Below are 21139 nucleotides of genomic sequence, written 5' to 3'. Positions count from 1 at the left end.
TGGGGGAGGGGGTGGGGGTGATGTGGGGCTTGGCTGTGTTTCAGGCCAAGGAGTGACACAGTCAGAACTGTTTGTCCTGGGCAGGGCCTGGGCTGGAAAGGACAGCAAACCAGGGATCCTTCCCAGGCTGTTGATAGAGTCTGGTTCCTGGGGCGTTCTCTGAACCCTGCTGCTTCCCCAGTGATTCCCAACTGCTCATTCTTGTTTCCAAATAAGGTTTCTGAGACTCAGAGAGGACAAGCAACTTGTTTGAGGTCACGCAGCTTAGCGTGGCATCCCAGCTTAGCATGGCATCCCGGCTGGGACTGATCTCTCTCTTTTTTTGGCGCGGGGGGGTGGGGTGGGTTACAGGGGATTGAACTCAGGGGCACGTGACCACTGAGCCACTTCCCCTGCCCTGTTTGTATTTTATTAGAGACAGGGTCTCACTGAGTTTCTGAAGGCCTCAGTAAGTTGCTGAGGCTGGCTCTGTAACTCTCAAGGCACTGGAGTTACAGGTGTGTGCCACTGCGCCCGGCCCACCCTGCTAAGTCTTATCATAAGCCTGTGTGCCCTGCTGGGGCTCAGCCCCTTGCCCATCTCACAGCTGTGTGGGACAGACCTGGGCCAGAGTCCTAGCATCCAGGTCCCTGCTCCAGGGCCTCAGGAGGCCCCGCCCTGGGAGCCAGGCTTAGGGTTCAGATCCACGACTTCCTGAGGCCGGCGGGAGAGTGTGGGCACTGTACCTCCCGGTTTCCCCCGGCTTCAGTTTCGTCTTCTGTAAACAGGCAGGTCGGTGCTGGGCTTGAACCCTGGGACTTTACCACTGAGCCACATCCCGGCCCTATTTTTATTATTTATTTTGAGAGGCTCTCACTGCGTTGCTGAAACAGGCCTTGAACTTGCGATCCTCCTGCCTCAGCCTCCTGACTTGCTGGAATTACTGGGCTGTGCCACTGCTGCGGTGAGCAAAAGTCCAGGGTCTCTGCCAGTGCCTGTACTGTTGCTCTTGACCTCTGATGGGACCATGTTCCAAAAACCCACTGTGAACTGAAAATACATATTAAGTAAAAAACGCTTTTGACTTGCCAGGCGGACGTCCCTCCCGTCCAGCCCGCTGCCTGAGAGGCCTCAGAACGCTCCCACGGGCCTCCGGTTGGACAGGCTCCTCGGCTCAGAGCTGTCCTGGAATAACGAGTGTGCGTCTTGGTGACTTGTTGGCCGCTGTGCTGGGCTGTGGTGAGGTGGGCTCTTCACACCACCCGAATCCCGAGTGGAGCCGTCCCGAGTTGGGACCAGCTGTGACGCAGAGTGTCAGGTTTCTGGACTCGGGGTCTGCGACAACCGGACCTTTTTCTGCTTCGGTCCTCTTTCCCGGGGGGTGAGGGGAGGCTGAGTGACAGCCTGGCAGCTTGTGGCTCAGTCACTGCTTGGCACCAGCTCCGGGGTGAGCACCTCCATGCCAGGTCGCTGTGCCAGCCGCTCACTGCGTACCCAGGAGGCAAGCGCCCTTAGGCCTGGGTTGGGTGAGCACCAGGGCCCCACGCGCCTAGGGCCAAGCACGGAGTCCCCTCACAGGAGAGCTGGGCTGGGCAGGACCAGGGCCTGGTATGTGCTGGGCAGTGCTGGCCGAGCCGGCCCTGAGGGTGGGAGTGACAATCAGAGCCCGGGCAGCAAGTGCAGAGGATGGGCTGCTGGCCGCGTCACCAGGGGACAGGCCCCGCCCCACCCGCGTCCCCTCATGCACAGCTCTTGGCCAAAACAGTTCTCTGGGGTCCCAGATGGGAGGTCACCCGGGTCCCCCTTGAGTAGTGGTGACAAGTCAGAGTGGAAGTGCTCACCAGTGAGTCCCAGGAGGACGGCGGGGGCCAGCAAGGCACTGTCACTGTGAGCCCTCCGACCGCCAGAGCCCAGCCTGGTCGGGCAGCCCCACGCGGGATGGCAGGCCTCCTTGGCAGAGGAGGGAGTGGGGACGAGGCCTAGGACCCGGCTGGCAGGGAGGGATGGTGACGTCCCTGCTGTGCCGCGCTCCAGCCCACTGTGCACTTTGGATAGCCCTCCCTGCGCACAGGCCCTCTGAAGCCTCGGGTCCAGGAGCAGTCGCCGGCCGGGCTCCAGCTAGACGCGCTGGCGGAGGGCGCGGGCCTGGCCTGGCTGGCCGCGAAGCACAGGGGGCTTCTGGACAACTGGGGAGCCTCCTGCCTGGCTCCTAGGGATTCCGAAGCCAGTCCCTGCCTGTCTCCTTACCTGGCTGTGGAGCAGGTGGCGTGGTGGCCTCAGTTCTGTTCTCACGTCCCTGGGCCCTGATGAGGCCTGTTGTTGAATGACAGGAATGAACAGAGACTCGGGCCTTCCCAACAGTCCGGGGCCCATTCTGCATAGGGTGCCAGGTCAGGAGGGGACCCAGGGTCAGCAGAAGGTGGAGACGGACTGAACTTGGGGCAGCACCGGGGTTCCTGGGCCGCCGGTTCCAGCGAGTCCCAGGTCAGAGTAGAGCCCTGGGCGCGTGCTGGTGGCCCCTGGTGATTTCGCTCCTCTCCTCTGCCCTCCAGCCGGCACCTGTGCCGCCGTCTTCCCGTCCACCCACCCGTCTGCCTGTCTGTCCATCTTCACCTGCATACTCCCGCCACCCACCCGTCCGTCAGTCCGTCTGGTCTCTCATCCCACCCTCCATCCACCACTGATGGACTGGTCCGTCCTTCCGTCCGTCCCCCTGCCCATCCTCCCACCAGCCCTCGTTCCTGGGCTCTGCCCTGGGACCTGGAGACAGAAGGAAAGGTGTCACCCTCCTGGAGGACCTGGGTCCAGTGGGGCTGTCAGAAAAGGCCCGGGGTCGCCGTCCAGGCGTTGGTGCCCAGGACTGGGAGGTCGGCCGCCCAGCGGGCACCGTGGAAGACTTCCCTGATCAGCTTGTCCCGAGGCTCTGGGTGAAGGTGGAGTGTTCCAGGTCGTGGGTGCGGAGGGCCTGTGGGTCCAGGGAGGGTCTCGTCCTCCGAGCCTTTGTGCCTGGAGCAGGTGGAGCCTCTGCCCTCCCCAAGGCCAGGTTCCCTTTGTTTCCTAGGTGCTCCCCCGAGGCCTGGCTACAGCTGGGCCCAGCCAATAGGACGGGCAGGGGCAGGAGGGGGTGAGCAGGGAGAAGGGGCGCACAGTGGACCTGTGGCCTGCGGCTCTGTGGGGCTGTGGATGGGGCAGGCAGAGGAACGTGCATCGCGTGGCTCCCTCGGCCGGGCAGGGAGGACCGGGGCCCTCCCAGTGCCCACCTCCTCCCTGGCCTCAGCCCCGTCCTGCAGGCCAGGCCCCCTGCACCCACGCCCAGCCCCTCCCATCTGTGGGTCTCAGATGGGGTGAGGGTGGGACGGGGGCTGCGCCGCTGAGGCCACTGGGAGCCTTGGCCTCTGAAACCAGTTGGCCTGGCTTAGCTCCTCGCTTCTGCCACTGTCCTGACATCTGGGCCTCCTGTGTTCCATTTATTTCTCAATTTGGGGACAATCACAGCCAGTCCCCACCAATAGTTGTTGGAAGTAGGAGAGTTGGTCTTGGAAGTCCCCCAGGGAAAGGGGTCTGGGGGGACACTCTGGAGGGCCCTGTGCCAGGGTGAGTGTGAGAGACGGAAGCGGGTAGGAGTCCCACCTCCACCTTGGACGGGCCGGTCCGGCACCTATGTTCAGGTTGTCCTGTGGGGCCTGGGGTCAGAACAGGTGCGTCTGGGCAGTGGGCCCTCGTGGGAGGAGTTCAGGCCCTGGCAGAGACCACTTGGTCTGCAGGGACTATGGCAGGAGACTGTCCCCCTAGCCAGACCGGGACGGGGTACCCTGGAGAGCCAGGTTTCCAACCCTGCCCTGGGCTCTGTGCGCGTCCCTCCGTCCCCTCGCATCCCTGCTTGGCCTGAGCCCCTGGGGTCCGGCGCAGGGAGCCCACAGGCCCAGCTGCGGGGGCAGAGCCGTGTGGACTGGTCCACTGAGCCCGGGGCCAGCTCAGGGTCACAGCAGTGAGGGTGGCCCTGCAGAGTCCCCGTGTTTCCCACCAGGTCCCACAGGGACGCCGTGGTGTCCGAGGTGTCTGGGGTTTCCTTGGCTTCTCCTTGGCTCACATGTTCCCCGTCTGCGAAGTGGGGTCACATTGGGGGTCCCGGGAGGCGGGCAGGCCCCACTCGGGCACCTTAGTGATGTGCTATGGGCTCTCCTGGGTGACATTGGATGATCACATGGCCCACCAAACGGGCACCTCTGGAAGACCGTTGGTGGCCGGGGGCCCAGGCTGAGCCACATTCCTGCCCGGCTGTGAGCAGCAGGGAGCAGTCCTGGCCTTACCCTCAGGCGGTTTGGGGCAGGTGCCTGTGCCTTGCTCGGCCCCAGGGGCTCCCTCTAAGAGACTGGGACAGCAAGTCCACTCTGCCAAGGGGGCGGCTGTCTCCCTGCCCAGGCCCTTAAGTGGTCACCTAAAGCTGGGTGACCTGCCTCTGAGGGGAGTGAGGCCTGCATCCCTGGGAGGCTGGAGCTGGGGGTGGGGAGGCCCCCCAGGCCCTGAGGCTGTGCTTGCTGTGCACGGCCGGGTGGGGTGGGTCCCTGGGCTGCCCCCGGCCTGCCTGCAGACAGCTAGGCCCAGAATACCCTGGGCATGTGACCCACGGGCTGGCCCTACCTCTGCCAGGACACTTCTGTCATCTTTGGGTTATTTTTCCTAACATGGGCTCCGCAGATCCCTGCTCCTCCCTGGGCCGGGAGGCGCGGTGCCTGGTGCCCTGGGAAGCCTGCCTGGGAAAGGGCCTGCAGAGGCTGCCAGGCCCCAGGTGGTCCATCAGGACAGCTGCATTGCACAGACAGGGCCTGGCTTGGCTGCCCACTCCAGCTGTGTGGCCTTGGGCAAGTTGTTTTGCCTCTCTGGGCTTCACTTGTTAAAATTCAGTTCAGTGCAGCACACGATTACGGAAGTCCTGCCACGACGTGCCAGGTGCTAGACATTGTGGGTAAAGCAGTGGATGGACTCAGCCACTGTCCTCGGCAGGACACTGGGTGGAAAGTAGGGAGTCGGGTGGGGCCTGGGTCTCCCCCCTGCAGAGTTGTGCGAGCTGCATGGAGTTAACGCATAGAGCACCACAGTTCCCGCTTTTTTATTGTTATTATGGTCATCATTTTTGTTACTGGGGATCGAACCTAAAGATGCTTAACCACTGAGCCACACCCCCAGCCCTTTTTTATTTTTTATTTTGAGACAGGGTCTCATTAAGTTGCTTAGGGCCTCACTGAGTTGCTGAGGCTGGCTTTGAACCTGTGATCCTCCTGCCTCAGCCTCCTGAGCTGCTGGGATGACAGGTGTGTGCCACTGCACCCACCAAGGAGCCGTGTTCTGAGGGGCTCCAGAGGATGCCATGGGGCCAGGGTGCGGGAGGCAGATCTAGAGCCCCGGCCCCAGGGGGACAGTGAGTCTTGTGTGGTGTGGGTCTGTAACTCAGACCCGGGTGGTGGTTTTGAAGTGCCCACAGTGCCAGGCCCAGGGCAGGCCCAGTGAGTGCCCTTGGGCTCTGCCTTGCTCTCTTCTGTTCACAGGTGCATCTCTGGCACCCGGAGTGGGACTTGGCTGTGGGCCTCGTGAGCCTGGACTCACCGAGGCCATTACTTGGCGGGTCTCCAGGTGTCATTACGCCCAGTTTGCAGATGAGTAAACTGAGGCTCAGGGAAGAAGGTGCCTGGTGGCTAGGCAGTACGCCAGGGTTGGGAGCCCCCCCCCCCCCCCCCCCCCCCCCCCCCCGCTTGATCCCAGCCTGCGTTCCCGCCCCCTGTGTTAGGCTCCTCAGGGAGCAATTCTGGCTTGGCTGCCAGGGTGCACTTCAGCCTCTTCGACACCCCTCCTCCTCCCAGGAGCATCTGGTGGGGGAGATGCAAAATGCTTGGCCCGGAAACTGCTGTCGGCTCCTGCCCTGGTCTGGGGACACCGTTTCAGCAGCCGTGTTAGAAGGGGGACAGATGCCGCCAGCCCTAAGGGCGTCCTGATGTCATCAACAGTACCCTCAGCCACAGCAGGGCAGGTGCTGGTCAGGCAGAGGTTGGCACCATGGGGCCTGAGTCTCAGATGTGCCTGTCAGATGGGCCCTGTCAGTCAGCTCTCCATTACTGTGACAAACCACCTGAGACTATCAATATTTAAAAACTGCAAGGTTTAATTTGGCTCATGGTTTTAGAGATTTTGGTCCATGGCGGGTGGGGCTGTACCTTTGGGCCCACGCGCGTCCTGGCGGAGTGTGTGAGGGAGGAGCTGCCATCTCATGGGGGTCTGGAAGCAAAGCTAGAACCAGGAAGAGGCCCGGATCTCAATACCCCTGTCAAGGTCACGCCCTCTTCCCTCAGGCCCCACCGCCTAAGTGTTCCTCTCCTCCCAATAGCACCAGCCCTTGGGGGACAGTCTGGATCCACACTGTGGCAGACCTGCAGTGGGCTGCTCTTGGAGGCCCGTGGGGGCAGTGCAGCTGGCGCATTTCCTGGGCACCACTGGGACAGACACTTTGTTTGCTTGTCCCTAAGCTCCCCTCTCGCCATGCTGCCTGTGGGCGTCCTGTCCTCCAGTTCCTCATGGTCCCCGGGTGGATCCCAGGCAGCATGAGCCCCGCTGTGGCGCCTGACGTCTGTGCTCGCGTCCCCTTTGGGCTGGAGGCAGGGGCAGTGGCCGGCCTGGCTGCAGCCGTGTCCCTGTGGTTGGCCGTGGGCCTCCATTGCCCGGTCTGTGAAGCAGGGTGACAGCATCCCTCCCTTGGGGCTGTGGACAGCCTGGGGTAATTATAGGATCCAGGGCTTGGAGTGGCGCTGGGCCCCGAGGGCTGTGGCCCTGCAGGTATGCTGGGCAGATGGGGCGCTCCCTGCCCAGTGACCTGGGGCCACCCAAGAGCTGTTGCGTCATCCTGTGCCCAGTCCCGGGACCTGGACTCCACTGGGTGAATGCCCATCCCGATGCGGGAGGACCTGGGTGAGGTGGCCCTGGCACGCGGGAGCAGGGTAGCCTGCAGGTCGGAAGCCCTGTCATAGCACCAGCCCCAGCTGAGCGACCCTGTGCGCAGGGGCAGCAGCACCCGGAGGTGGGGGTGCAAGGCCAGGCGCTGTCGGGCTGCTGTGTGGCCGAGTTTCCTGCAGCGCCTCGTGGGCAGAGGTGCAGGTGGCTCCCGAGGCCTCTTTAAAGGGATCTCATCTCATCCTGAGGGCTCCACTCCATGACCTATGACCTCCCAAGGCTCCGCCTCCTGACACTGTCACTGTGGCTTTTGGTGGCAGCTCCGTGTCTGCCCCTGCCGCCCTCCGCCCTCCGCCCTGCGCCCACCGCTCTGCTGCCGGGTCCGTGCTTCTGCCCACTGTCAAGGAGCAGTAGCCGCTAGACGGTGTTCCTGGCCCCCAGCTGGGCCCAGGCTGCCCTCCAGAGCTCCTCCAGCCCCGCGTCCCCACGGACGCCCTGGCTGCTGCCTTCCACGCTTGCCCAGTGGCCCCCGCAGCACCACGGCTCCAGGGGCAGGCCCTGCCTGTCCCCCACCCTGAGGCAGGACAGCAGGCCGGCCCGTGGGAGCAGCTTCAGGGAACTGTGCGGTCCATGAACTAGGCTGGCCTCCGGGACGCAGGGCAGCCGGCCCAGGACTGGTCGTGGATTCATGAGCTCAGGAGACAGTGCCGGGAGCAGGGCTGGGGCCAGGCTGTGGAGAGGCTGGCAGGTCCCTGCTGTGGAGAGGGGCAGCGCCTCTCCCTGCCCGCTCCCCGCCTCCTGTGTCCCAGATGCTGGGCCAGGTGGGGGAGAGACTCGGGCCCTGGCCTCTGCCCCGCCACAGCCTGGTGGGGACATCACAAAGCCACGCAGTGCAGGGCAGTTTCCTTGGACACCATGTCCGGGGTCTCTCCCCCCGCGGTGGGGACCAGCCGTGGTGACTTGGTCCATGTTCCCTGTGACTGGTAGAGGTAAGGTGACCCTGCATTAGGAGACTTCTGCCTGCTCTGTGTCCCCAAGGGACCTGGCCAGCTGCCCTCAGATCAGGGTTTCTCCACCTTGGTGGGAGTGACACTTGGGCTGGTGGTTCTTCTGTGGGGCCCCTTTGTGTCACAGCGTGCTTGGTGCCTGCCTGATGGATGCCCCCCCCACCCAGGTGTGGCAGCCACTGTTGCCAGACGTCCCCTGGGGGGCCCAGCAGCCCCCAGGTGAGAGCCACTCCCTGCGTGGATCAGCTGTGCGAATCAGGTGGGATAGAGGTGTGAAATCCCAGCCTGCCCTGTCCCTGTTGCCCCTGCTGCCCCTGGGAAAAGCAGGAGGGAAAAGGGCCTGCAGCTGCCCACGTGCCTTGGTGCCGAGGTCTGGTTTGGCATAAAATGCAAGTGACCGTTGGGAGGTGGGGCCGTGGAGGCCAGGGCAGGAGGGTGCCTCGCCTAGGCCACATGGAGGCAGAATCACCGGGTCCTTGCCAGGCCTTGATGTCCTCAGTGTAGGGCCGGTCGCCACATGGCACCAGAGTACCAGGGGCCAGCGTCAGACTTGGGACGGTGGAGCCTGAATGTTGGACAGTCCCTGAATCCCAGTGAAGCCCTGCAGCCCTTCCTTGCCTCCCCACAGCCGTGACCAAGGAGCCAAGGCCACGTGCTCATCAGCCCAGCCCTGTCCCTGTGGCCTGGCTGCTCAGGGCAGGCGCAGGAGGGCAGAGGGGTCAGAGAGAGGGCTTTCCGTCACCCCCTGCAGGTTGAACCAGTGGTCCCCAGGGTTGGGGGCTGGAGACCTCCGGTCCAGCAGGATGCCGTGTGGGAGACCTGGGTGGACCCAGGGAGGACTCAGTCTTGGCAGGCAGCATCCAGGTGGCTGTGCCCGCTTGCTGGGGGGAGCCCCCGTTGCCCTTCCCAGCCTCAGTCTCTGAGAGGCTACTTGGAACCTCCTGGCTCAGAGGCAGCCAGTGCTGCTGCTGTCAGTCTGCTGCCAGGGGCAGATCTGCTGTCCCTGTTTTAGCAGGATATTTTTAAGGTTTAGTAAGGAAATAGCCACCTGGTGTTGGCAGCTCTCCTGGGTCAGTTCTGGGGGGGGAGCACCCCTCCTCACCGCCTGGGGTGCAGATCCTCTCCTTCCTGTGGGGCCCCTCCCTGCAATCAAGAGGAGTCAGGTAGAGGGTCAGGGAGTCAGGTAGAGGGTCAGGGAGTTGAGGTGGCCAAGTGTGTTAGGTCAGGTCAGGCCCAGCTGGTGGCTGTCTCAGAGCACGTTAGTGGTTACCCCTTCTCCACAGTGGGGGTCAGTTGCTACAGGAGGGCTGCCCCCAGGCCCAGCTTGCACTGCCTCAGCAGGCCCTGAAGGGCAGTGATGGGGCTGTGCAAGTCCTCGGCTCTGGCCTGGGACCTGCCTTTGTAGCTGCCATGCTGCCTCCTGTAGGAAGAGTGGGTCGTTTATTCATTCAATAAATTATTGAGCAGCTACTGTGTTCCAGGTTCTCAGCAAAGCACTTCACGTGAATGATTTTTTTTTTTTGGGTACCAGGGATTGAACCCAGAGGCTTTTAATCTCTGAGCCACATCCTCAGCCCTTTAAAAAATATTTAGAGATAGGGTGTTGCTAAGTTGCTGAGGCTGGCTTTGAATTCACAGTCCTCCTGCCTCAGCCTCCCAAACTGCTGGGATCACAGGCGTGCGCATCACCGAGCTGGGAATTGAACCCAGGGCCTGTGTGTGCTAAGCAGGTACCTCAGCCAATTCTTGGAACACCCTGTGTGGTGGGATTCTCAGTGGGAGAGAAGCTAGGATCAGGGCAGGGAAATAACCTCAGGGTCACAGTGGGACCCAGCCTCAGTCTCTAAAAACCACACCCCTGTCCCCCTGAGGAGCAGGGGCTACTTCAGAGCATCCCAAGTGCAATTTTCCACTATGAGAAGCAGGAGCTGGGCGGGGTGGGCCCCCGGGTACCGTGCCCTGTGTGGTCGCAGTGCCCAGGGAGGGGGAGACCAGGAGGGCGTTAGGGTTCTCTGTAGGGCCAGGTGCGGGCAGCATCTCAGTTGCCCAGCTCCTGGTGAATCCCACTGCAGGGTCAGTGGGCTCCCGGTCTTCGTTAAGCTAATAGTGACAGAAGGCCTGGATCGGGGACAGTGGCTACAGGGGTCAAGGTCACGGACTCGACCCTGCCTCAGGCAGCAGGGTTCAGGTGAATCCCTGTCATGGTCGCCGGCTCCTCCTCCCTCTCCCTGAACAGCTGCAGCCAGGCCACTGCCCCTTGCCACTCGCTGGACGCCGGACCTCTTCTCTTGAAGTCCAGTGCACGGGTGTAGGGTGGACCCGTTGGTCTCCCAGGCCCACTGGCCTGGTCCTGGTGGGTCTCTCTGGCTTTGGACTTGGAATCAGATTCCGATGGCCCTGCCTCTCTGGGTCAGCCTCCTCCTCTGGGATGGGGCTGGTCCGCCCCCAGGGCCCGCGTGAGGGCTGGAGGCAGTGGTGTGGCCCTGGCCTGGAGTAGCCGAGGCCCTGGGTCTCAGGTGCAGGCCACTTTGCCAGTTCAGCCAGAGCTCTCCTGGGCGGGCGGCGGACGGCACCTGGCTCCATGCCATGCTGGTGGGAGCTCAGACGCGGCTGCCAGTTGCCCTGCCTTGTCTGGGGCTGAGCTCGCTCGGGTCTCAGTTTGCAAAGGCTGTTTCTTCTTGAGGGCTCAGAGTGGAAGGTCCCTTCCTGGATGGAGCTACAGCTGAGGCCTGAAGACGGAGATCTCAGCCACCTGTGGGCTTTGAGGGGGACCCTCAGCTCTGCATGGCCGCCAGCCCCAGCCACGCTGGCCTTGCCCCTCACTGGCAAGCTGGCTGCACCTGGGTCCCACCTGCCCACAGAGTGTGGGCCATGGCCGCCGTGAGGCTCCCGGGTCCTGCGCCCTTGCTTGGCCACATGCTTCTGACTCACCAGAGGAAGAATGCGGTCTTTTGGGGAGCAAGTTTTTAAAAATAGCCCAAGTCCTTCCTCCACCCGCCCCACCCTCTCCCATCACTCCCTGCCTTGGCCCCAGACCTTCCCACACTGGTTTTGGGGAACCGCCCCTGGTGCAGCACAGTGGGGGTGTGTGTGAAGCTGCCTGGGAGGAGCTGCCGGCTGCAGGCCGCCTCAGATGGGGAGGCACCTCCACCTCCAGCAGTGGGTGTCCCACCGCTGGGCCGCGGCCACCTTGTCCTCGGGACCAGTGTTGCTTTGTTCATCCAGTGGCCTGGGGTCCCTGCATGCCAGGCTCGGTTCCAGGGCTGTGGACAGCAGCAGCGGGGTGTCCTTCCTTTGCAGAGCCTTCCTACCATAGGAGGAAAGTGGTAGAGACACGTTACTGAAAATGTGCTGGAGATGTTGGGAGGTGTTCATGCTGTGAGGACAGATAGCAGGGTCAGGCAGAGCACCAGGGCCATGAGTGTGGCCCTGCCCCATATGGTGACCATGGAGCAGAAACCTGACGGTGAGGGAGCCGGCCATATGGGTATACCTGGGAAGAGCATCCCAGGCAGAGGGAACAGCAAGTGCAAAGGCCCTGGGGTAGGAGTGTTCTTGGGTCTTCAAGGAAGTGCCAGGCTGTCATGACTAGAGTGGAGTAAGCCACAGGAGAGATGGAGGAATGGAGTCACACAGTGGTGGGGCCTCATAGGCCAGGATGAGGGTCCTGAGAGAGGAAAGCACACCAGGGTCTGGGCAGAGGATTCCCTTGCTGTGGTGCTGAGAACACAGTGAGTGGGGCGGGGAGGTAGGTGGAAGCAGAGACCAGCAGAGGTCCCAGGTGCTGGTAGTTTGGGGCAGTGGTAGCCTTGAAGGTGGCGAGCCATTGGGAGGCTGGGTGTGTCTGGAAGGCAGAGCCAGCAGGTTTGCTGATGGACCTGGGTGTGGGGAGGGGTATCCAGGACGACACCAGGGTTTTGGCCAGAGGCCCTGGCAGGATGGGGCTGCTGTGGGGTGAGACAGGCGGGGCTGGGAGGAGCAGGGCTTGAGTTTTGGCAGGGCTGGCGCTCAGGAGTTGGGTGCTGCTCTGTTGAGGTTCGGCAGCCTGGTGGGGCACGGGCGCGGGTACTCGCAGGCAGCGGGCAGGGTCTGATTCCAGGGAAGTCCAGGCTGCAGCTCACCATACACGTTAGAAATCACAAAGTGAGTGAGGTTGGGGGTGGGGACTGTCTGGGGGCTGAGCCTGGGAATGTCCTGTCTGACAGGAGGGTCTGGGCAGGACGAGGAGCCCAGAGGGCCAGGGAGGGCTGTGAGGTGGAGCTTATTGGGTCTGGGCCTCTGGTGACCTCTGGGCTGGCTCACACCCGACTGCAGGTAGCTAGCTCAGGAGAGAGTGAAGGAGAGCCGAGAGAGCCTGGCCTCACCTCTAGGGGGACCGGGACCGGTGGAGGACATGTGGCATCAGGGAGGTTCTGTGTGTGACCAAGGTGGGCAGGAGCACAGCATCTTTGCATTTGCTGGGAATGATCCAGGAGGGAGGATTGGGTGTCTCTGGCTTCTCCCGCAGACATCTCTACAGCACCTAAGACACTCCACACCTGGAGTGCAGAGCCGGGGGAGGAGGGGCCTCCAGAGACAGGCAGGGACAGGACAGGCAGGCCGTGACAGAGGCACTGGGTGGCCTGCGGGGGACCACAGCATCCAGCCGTGCAGCCGTCCTAGGCCGACCCAGTTCAGACCAACCCAGATGCTGTGCCTGCAGAACTCAACTCCCACTTCCACAAGGTGGGCCGGAGACAGAGGTCCAGGGAGGGGCCCCCACGGGCAGGAGCCCCTCCTCCGGTTCTGGCGGGTGCCCCATGCCCAGCAGGCTCTTGGGGAAGGTCAGGTTCGGGAGCTCTGCAGGTGTGGAGGAAGGCTCCCACCTGAGATTGTGGGTGCAGTGCTAAGCCCCAGACCCACTGGCTGAGGGTGGGCCCATGGTGCCCTGGGTGCATTTCTGCCAGGTGCAGCCCAAGTTCATTGCCTCCCTCACTCCCCCAGAACCTCAGCTCCCCTGCACACCCATTTGACCTGCTGCTGAGCAAGTGCACGCGCAGCCAGGACTAGGATCCACTCTGCCCCGGCCCTGCCCTGGCTCTGGCCCCGAAGTGGGATGCTGTGCCCACCTGCTCTGCCCAGGCGCTGCCCTCAGGAAGTCTGGACCGGGCGTTCCCCCAGAGCCTGCACCTGATGGCCTCCGTGTCTGCTGCCAAGACAGGAGCCTGGGGTTCTCTTGGTTCTTGGCCCAGGGCCTCAGGTAGTAGGTGGCAGGTCAGGGAGGGAGAGTTGGACTCTCAGAGTGTCCCCAGAAGTTGTGCCTGAAGCCACTCACACATCCCTCAGTGCTCCTGGGGCTGGGCTGGGGCCGGAGCGGTCAGCCTCTGTAGTTGAGCCCGTGCACACCTGGTGGTGGTGGGTACACCCGGCCTCGGGCCCCCTCCAGCTCCAGACTTCGCCTGGGTCTTGGGTGACCACAGACTCTTTCTCGAGCTTGACCTTCCTGGTGGCTTTGGGTCAGTCCCTTGGCTTCCTGTCTGTGAGCCCAGTGGACGGCCGCCCCTCCGGCTTGGTTCTGGGTGTGCGGGCTCTGCTGGGGTGCGGCCTGGCCTCCCGTGACCTGGGAGGGAGGCGGCTTCCCGCTGTAGGTGGGAGGCTGGGGCTCGGTCAGGTGGAGCAACTCCCAGCGCCCAGGTCCAGGGCTGCTGCCCTTTCTGCTCCCCAGGCGTGCTCCAGGGTGCTGGATTCTGGGGTTGCGCAGGATGTGGCAGAGAAGAGGGTGGGAACCTCAGTGAACGTGAGTAGGGCGCTTCCCACACACCCCGCGGCTGTCAGCTCCCCTCCTGGACGGCGGGGGACAGAGGGGTTAATCCGTGGGGCTGGGAGAGGGAGCAGGCTGGGCCCGGAGCCTGGAGGCAGCCCCTTCTCTAGCTGGGTCCTCCAGGGCTGGCTTTGGTTTCCCAGGCAACCACCCCCAGGGGTCCCCTGCTGGGCCTCTGGGGCAGCTCCTTCCCATAGAGCCTTGGGGTGGGCCTCTGGCTGCCCCTGGCTGTCCCTGCCTGCAAATCATTGACCAGGCTGGCCTAGGAGGTCAGTGGTGGGGGCGAGGACTCGCTGTGGACAGAGCCTCCATTGTGTGAGGCCCCAGCCATTGACCCAGCCTTGCCCGTCCATACTCTGCCTTCCCAGCAAGGAGGGGGGGACATTCTAGCGGCCCCCACCTTGGAAGCCCTTGGAGGGGCGGGGTTGGACTCTGCTATCCCTTTGGCACAGCTGGCCAGCCACCTCCAGGGACTCCCAGAGGGTCCCGCATGCCAGTCCCGCCACAGCACCGGGGGACAGGCCCTCACTGCAAGCTCAGAACAGTCACATGACCGCAGGGACCTCCTGGGGCCTCTCTAGGCCTCTGGCTCCTCATCTGGGATGGGAATTAAATCAGGTGAGCGTTAACACCCCAGCGGGGCCTGGGTCTGCTGTTATTTCCCAGTTTGTGACCCAGGCGCGTCTGCCGCTGCCAGGGCTCGGTTCAGCTGTCTGTGGCCTCTCTGAGCAGGAGCAGCAGAAGCCCCGGGCAGGGACCGTCCTTCAGAGTCCTGTGGTGTCTTATGCCTGCCTCTTGGTGAGAGGGTAGGCGGTGCCTCCAGTGCGTGGGTTTTGTCCTGGCCTGTCACCACTGAGCCCCTCCCCCACCGCCCCCACCTCGCCGGTTTGTTTTCTTCATTTTCCTGGATGAAGTCCTCGGACTCTCTCCAGAGCCCTTGGGAGTGTCCCCATCCAGAGTCTCCACTAGGTGGCCCTTGGTGCTCAGGGGCTGGGAGGGAGGATGGGTGGGGGTTCTGCCAGGTGCACAGCAGCTGTGGCCCCCCCAGGCGGGCTGTGGCCTCCTACTTCCTGCTCCGCCCGGCCTCACCTGCCTTCTCACCTCTTCCTCCTGGGCCCTGGGCCTTCCCCTCCCACCACCTGTCCCCTTCTTCTGGGCTGAAACCCACACCTGCAGCTGCCCCAGCTTGGGCACCCAGGCAGGGGCAGTGCCCAACCTCTTGGCTCAGTGTGGCAGCTGTCATCAAGTATGTCCCCTGGGCCAGTCCTGCTGACACTGAAATGTCAGACCCTGGCTCCGAGGGTCCCATCTAGTGAGGGACACTGACTAACAGGGGCTGTTCTCCAACCCGTGTGTCCCGGCTTCACCTGTGCCTTTGAAAATAGTCTCTGGGCCCCCAGCCAACTGCACCCCGAATCAGAACCTCTATCATCAAGCCTGGGGCACAGGTGTTTTTCCAAAGCTCTACCATCAGGACTGGGGACCACTGTGGCCTGAGTCAAGGGAGGGACCACAGAGCAGACACACTGGGTTTTGAAGGGTGAGTAGACATTTGCTAGTTGAGAGAGAATCGGGGGGAACACACAGCCTGAAGGCCCAGGGCTGGGGAGCGGGCTGTGGGACCACGGGGCTTCGGAAGTCCACCCCAGGCCAGCAGCTGCGGAGACCAGAGAGCCTGGGAGCCAGTGGAGGTGGAAGGGCCTTGCTTAGGGCCTGGGATCCATTCTGAAGGCCACAGGAAGAGTTTGAAGCAAGGGGTGAATGGTCAGGTTGTGGAGCAGTCCCCATGGAGCCGAGGAGGGGCACAGGTTGGCCAAATGCGTACCTAGGAGAGCTGAGAGCCAGAGGGACACGGGCATGTGGGGGCTCTGTCCTGACCAGCCCAGGCACCCGGTCTCACCCTGCCACGCTGTTCCCCACTAGTTTCTGGCTTCCAGGAGAGGGCACCTCTGAGGCCTGGCCTGGGATGGGGGCCTGGCCAGGGCCTGACCTTGTTTCCTGGGTGCAAGGTTGATGCAGGTGGGGGTTCCCTATGGGGCACATGGACTTGAACCCTAGAGGGAGGGGACCCAAGAGCAGTCGATAAACACTTTGGTGGAACTGGGTGAGTGGCAGTGAGGGTGGTGGGAGGTGCAGCGGTGGGCTGCTCCCGCGTCCTGGGTCTCTGAGCTTGGTCTGCGCCTGCACGCGCTGCGGCCTGGAGCCAGGGCTTCTCCCCTGGTCCCCTGGGCCTCCCTGTCTGAGCGCCGCCCAGAGAGCCTGCTCCTCACATTTTGCACAGTGGAGGGGAAAGAGCCACCTGGGGCTGCCTGCCTGCCTGCCTGTCTTGGCCGTCGTTTTACAAAAGGCCACCCCAAGAGGAGAACATCGAGGACCTGTCCCGCTACACAGCGTGGTCAGCCTGGCACTGACACGATGGCACTGGTCACTTAATCCTCATGCCCTGGTGGGGAGGTGAGGAGGCCCTTCCCTGTTGCCGCAGCAGGTGCTCCAGCTGGGACCTGACCGCTCAGATCCCCTGGCCACAGTCCCTCCTCTTAACCAGGCCCCTTCGTGTCATTCACCCCCCAGAGCCACGAGGCCCTGGGCAGGCCCCTCCCCTCCAGGCTGGTTTCCACCTGTGTAAAGCCACCGTGCCATCCTGCCAGCCCGGGGCTGCTGTCTGAGTCCCTCGTGCTGCCCTGAGGCCTTGGCATCAGGTCCCCTGTGAAAAGCAGATGGCACAGCTTAGGGCAGGGTTTTTCTAGCCTGCAGGAGGCCCCAGCGCTGCAGAAAGCAAAGCAGTCGGGATGGTTATTCTCCCCCCCCCCCCCCAGCGCTCCCTGTAGGGGGTCTGGGAAGTTCAGAAAGAGAAGGTCAAGGGAAAGTCTCCTGTGGCCCAGTGACCTGCCCAGTGACCGCAGGACTGCCAACATCCTGGAGCTCCCTTCCTGCCCTTTCCTTCTGCTTCTGAAACAGAACGGGAGTGGCTGGGCTTCCCTGCTCATTGGGAAGCCTCTGATTACTGGACGCCCCTTCTCTTCTTCCACCTCCTCTTGTTTTTTGTGTTTTTTTTTTTTTGGTTAGTGGGGGTTAAACCGGGGTACTCTACCATTGAGCTACATCCCCAGCCATTCTTACTTTGAGACGCCCTCTTGCTAAGTTGCCCAGGCCAGCCTGGAACTTGAGACCCTCCTGCCTCGGCCTCCTGAGCTGCTGGGATTGCAGGCTGTGCCTGGCTCGGAGGCTGATTTCTGCAGATTGTTTTGAAATCATCACTGAGATTTAGGTAAGAAAATCAGCGATGGCACAGAGGCCTGAGTCCTTGTCTGAGTCCACATCCTCACCTTCACCCTTGCCTGCGGGGAATGTGTCCCGAGACCCCCGAGGGTGCCTGAAACGGTGGGTGGTGCTGAACCCTGGGTGGGCCGCACATGCGTGCCTGTGATGAAGTGTAGTTGGAAAGTAGCCACAGGAAGGGGTCAGCAGCAGTGGCCACCAATGACTCTGAGGAGTGACAGCAACACACTGTAGTGAATCTTGTGACCTTGTACCTTTGAGATATTGCACCCTGCTCATGGTCCTTCTGGGTGACCAGAGGTGATGGGATATGGCTGCCTGCCTGAAGAGGGTAGTGACGTGCTGTTGGTCACTGTTGACCGGGGATCATGGAACCAGGTGAAGCTCCTGGACTGTGGGCCGCGGGCCGCTGAAACCGTGGAAGCAGAACATGGAGAAGGGGGTGGACCGCCGTGCAGATGCGGGAGTTGGCAAATCCATGGGATTGTTCACAGGGATCCTTTTTTTACTTTTAGATATATGTATATTTTAGTTGTAGTTGGATACGATACCTTTATTTTATTTATTTATTTTTGTGTGGTGCTGAGGATCTAACCCAGGGCCTGGCCCGGGCACCGCTCTACCGCTGAGCCTAAGGGAGGAGTGGTCGCTTCTGGGGGTCAGGGCCTGGGGTGGGAGGGAGGCGGGGTAAGGTTGAACTTGAACCTTGACTCTTGCTAGCTGGTGATCCGAGGCAAGTGACTTCCCTGGACGGGGCCTCATTTTCCCTTTTATGGTTTGGACTCATATAATAATAATATGATTCACATTTGTGAGGAGCTTAGAATCAAGTTCTGGATGCAGCAGCACCACGTGAGCGTCACCGTTACTAATATTGCCATTTATTTGGTAAGCCAGTTAAAAATAAAGCCTTCAGGAATGGAAAGAGAAACAGGCTGCGGCCAGTGGGCGGCGGGGCAGAGGGACTGGGAGGCCTCTGCTCTCCCTCCTGTCGAGGGAGAGCCCCCGGCTCAGGGCCAGAGGTGGAGGAGGGGAGCGGCGGACCCTCCCTCACTGCGTGGCAGGGGCCTCTGGCAAGGGTGCTCAGGACCCAGGAGCCCCCCCCCCCCCGCAGGAGCCCCTGGGTGTGTGAGCCCCCGTGGGGTGGGCGGTGCTGCCCGGGCTGGGAGAAGCTGCCGGAGCCGGGAGCACTTGGGGCCCTGTCTTGTGCCACCACCCCTGCAGCCCTTTCCTTCCCTACACCCTTGTGCCAAGGCTGGGTGGCCCCTTGCCAGCTGGCCAAGCCCGAGGGGCAGGACAAGGCCGAGAGAGTGGCCTTCAGCGGGCTGCAGAGGCACTGGTGAGAGCCGGCAGCTGAGGGAGCCCTGGCAACCGGGCCGCCCGCAGGAGGAAGTGTCAGCCACACTATGGGCTGTGGTGGCCCAGGCTGAGTCCGCCTGGCCCTGGCCCGAGGGCACCAGGAGGGACCCTCCGCTGGACTGCGGTGCCCATGAGCCCTGGGGAGCAGGCAGAGGAAGGTCTGGGCAGCGGTGGCTTCTGGGAAGCTGGGCCGTGGTGGGGCAGCAGCCGGCTCTTCCCTGGGTTAATGATTTGCGCTGGGTGGAGGCTGGGCCCCTTGTGGGGCTGCCCCAGGCCTGGGAGCTGCTGGGAAGTGTGAGAGCCCAGCCTGCGCGTGCAGGTCCCCCCCCTCCAGCCCCCCCCCCCCCCCCCCCCGGCCCAAACTTCAGCCTCCAGCGCCATTTAATTGGATTTCTGGCCTCTTCCCACAGGTGAGCGGGACGGCGCTGGCCCGAGCTGGTCCCTGTCTGATGGCTTCCTCCGACACTCCTCCACAGCCTGCCGTAGGTACGGTGCCCACGCTCTCCCTGCCCTGCTGCCCGCCTTACCTGGGGCCTTTCGGGCCTGGCAGATGGCACTGGCCCCATGCCATTGAGCTCCAGTCAGCTTTGGAGCACACTGAGCTGACCGGCACGAGAGCCCAGGACCTCCGGCCACCAGTCCTGTGCTTGCCCCGCCTGGGCTCCTCGTCCCCTGAACGCAGCTTCCTCCCCTCAGAGCCGGTGCCAGGAAGGGCCCCGTGAAGGACGGTAGCATGGGCTCTGGGGCTGAAGCTTGGACACTGAGGGTGGAAACCTTAGGCTGAGGGACTGGGTTGGGCCATGAGGGCAGGTCCTCTGGCAGCCCCAGTGTTGCCCGACTTAGGGGGAAAAGAGGCAGAAAAAACCCTTAAACTCACAAAATCATTCCCTGTTTGTCTGGAATTTGGTCCAATGTCCAGTGTTTATTTGGAACCCAGGGCCAGGGCCTCCGCTCCTTCAGGCAGAGTCCAGGAGCTGCCCTGGAGGAACCAGGCCATGTGGCCCCCGGGTGCCGCCTGCTGTCCTCTCGCCCTGCCATGGGGAGGCAGGAGAGCAGCGGTCCCCAGCGAGGGCCTTGTTGCCAGACCAGACTGAGTTTGGATCCTGACCCTGCCACTTACACTGAGAATTCAGAGAAGTGACTTGGTGTCCCTTCTGCTCAGTGTATCCATAAGCAATGTGGTGACAGTGACACTCTCTCCCCTTTGTCACAAGGCCCATGCCCTGGCGAGGGGTGAGCGGTGGCTGAGTGGGAGACTCCCCATCACCCGGTGCAGGCGCGGCATCTCTTCCTTGCTGAACAGTCCCCTCTGAAGCCAGGGGGACCTCTTGGGGCCACCTCTGCCATGGTGCGGGGGCCTGCTCAGCTGAACTGCCTTTGCCAGGGTGATGGGCAGCTCCCCAAGTGTCCCTGCCTCCTGGCCTCACCTGGGTGCCCTTTCCCTAGGACTGAGTGTGTCCGGGAACATCAGAGGCATGAGTGGCCGGCCACCCCCTGTCGTGCCACCTGGCCAGGTGGCTGGGAAGGGCTTGGTTCATCTCCCAATCACCTTGGGCTGGGCTGCAGGCTCTTCCTTCAGATAAGGAGCCCCGTCTGGTTGGCGGGAGGGCGGGCAGCGGTTCAATGGCGGCCTAGAGAAAGAGCGCCTCCAGCCACCCCTGGGACTGGGTTGTCCCCTTCCTTCTCCCTCCAAGAGAACCGAGGTGGCTGTGACCGGGTCCATTCTACTCTGCTCAGCAGATGTGGGCAAACACGGTTTGCGGCAGTCGTGACCGCGCTGGCCCCTGCCGCCTGGCAGGACGGGCCTTTGCCGTTCGGGTCCTGTGAGAGCGCCCTGTCTGGCCGAGTGTGACTCCAGCTCCTGAGGAGGGTCCCCTGGTCCAGCTGCCCTTCCCTTGGCTCCTGTCTTCAGCCTGCTGGGCACCCTGCTCCTGTCCCCGCCTGGGCCTGGAACATGTCCCCTTTGGGGCACAGCAGGTCCCTTGTCCCCAGGGTTCCGTGTGGGCAGCCTTTCACCAGGGGCTTCCCAGAGGCCAGGAGCTGTAGCCAGCCTCTCAGACTGTCTGTGGGGCATGGTGCTTGGTGTCCTCTGCCATGTCCTCTCCTGGCCACAGCCAGCCCCCGACACCAGGGCCTGGTCTTCCTTCCCCTCAGACTCCCGGGCCAGGGGCTGTGGCAGCTGGCCCTCGATGAGTGGACGGCAGTGAGGGCAGCTGAGGTTCTGTGCTCCTGAGGGAGGAGGTACAGGGGTGTCCTGAGTCCTCTCCTGAGTGGTGACAGAGACCATGTGACAGGAGGCCTGAGGGTGATGGTGCAGTGACAGTGACAGTGGTGGTCAGTGGGAGCCGCGTGGTGAGGACGGTGGCCAGGAGCACCCACCAGGCACCTGGGGGCTGACCCTGCCTGGAGCAGCCGTTGCTGCTGCCGATTCCCAGACTAGCGGGGTGAGCTCAGGGGGCCAGGAGACCCCACACTCAGGCACCAGCACCAGGGACAGCTGGGGTCTGAGCTGAGTCCTGGTGGCCTGGCCTAAAGCTGGGGTCACTGTGGCCACACCATCTTTCCCTGCAGGGAAACCCCACCCTCACCCCACCCAGCAGATTCAAGGGCACCCAAGGTTAGGCAAGCCGGAGACGGTGGGATGGGCTGACCAGCCGTGGTGGGCAGGGACTTTGTGGTCATTCACTTCAGTGTTTAAAAAAACTTTAAAACCACAACCCATAGACGTGGGAACAGGAGTGTGTGTGTGCATGAGCGTGTGTGTGCGTGTGTGCAT

The 21139-nt window shown here is 62.8% G+C and overlaps 1 protein-coding gene across 11 annotated transcripts in view; it reads left to right on the top strand.

Moving 5' to 3' along the window:
* The window catches only part of ARHGEF10L (Rho guanine nucleotide exchange factor 10 like), a 115872-nt gene that overhangs the window by 8944 nt on the left and 85789 nt on the right, over nucleotides 1–21139 (top strand). For 9 of the 11 annotated variants that reach the window (XM_081305453.1, XM_081305451.1, XM_081305449.1 and 6 more), the window contains one exon: nucleotides 18774–18849. In XM_081305453.1, the coding sequence (XP_081161579.1) occupies nucleotides 18813–18849 (37 nt within the window). In that variant the 5' untranslated portion in view covers nucleotides 18774–18812. Of the gene's footprint in view, nucleotides 1–848; nucleotides 944–18382; nucleotides 18522–18773; nucleotides 18850–21139 lie in introns of those variants that run through there. The other 2 variants (XM_081305454.1, XM_081305439.1) reach the window with 2 other exon arrangements.

This window comes from Spermophilus citellus, assembly GCF_964194105.1.
Source record: "Spermophilus citellus genome assembly, chromosome: 9".
Lineage (NCBI taxonomy): Eukaryota > Metazoa > Chordata > Mammalia > Rodentia > Sciuridae > Spermophilus > Spermophilus citellus.
This window is presented reverse-complemented; position numbering and strand designations above follow the sequence as displayed.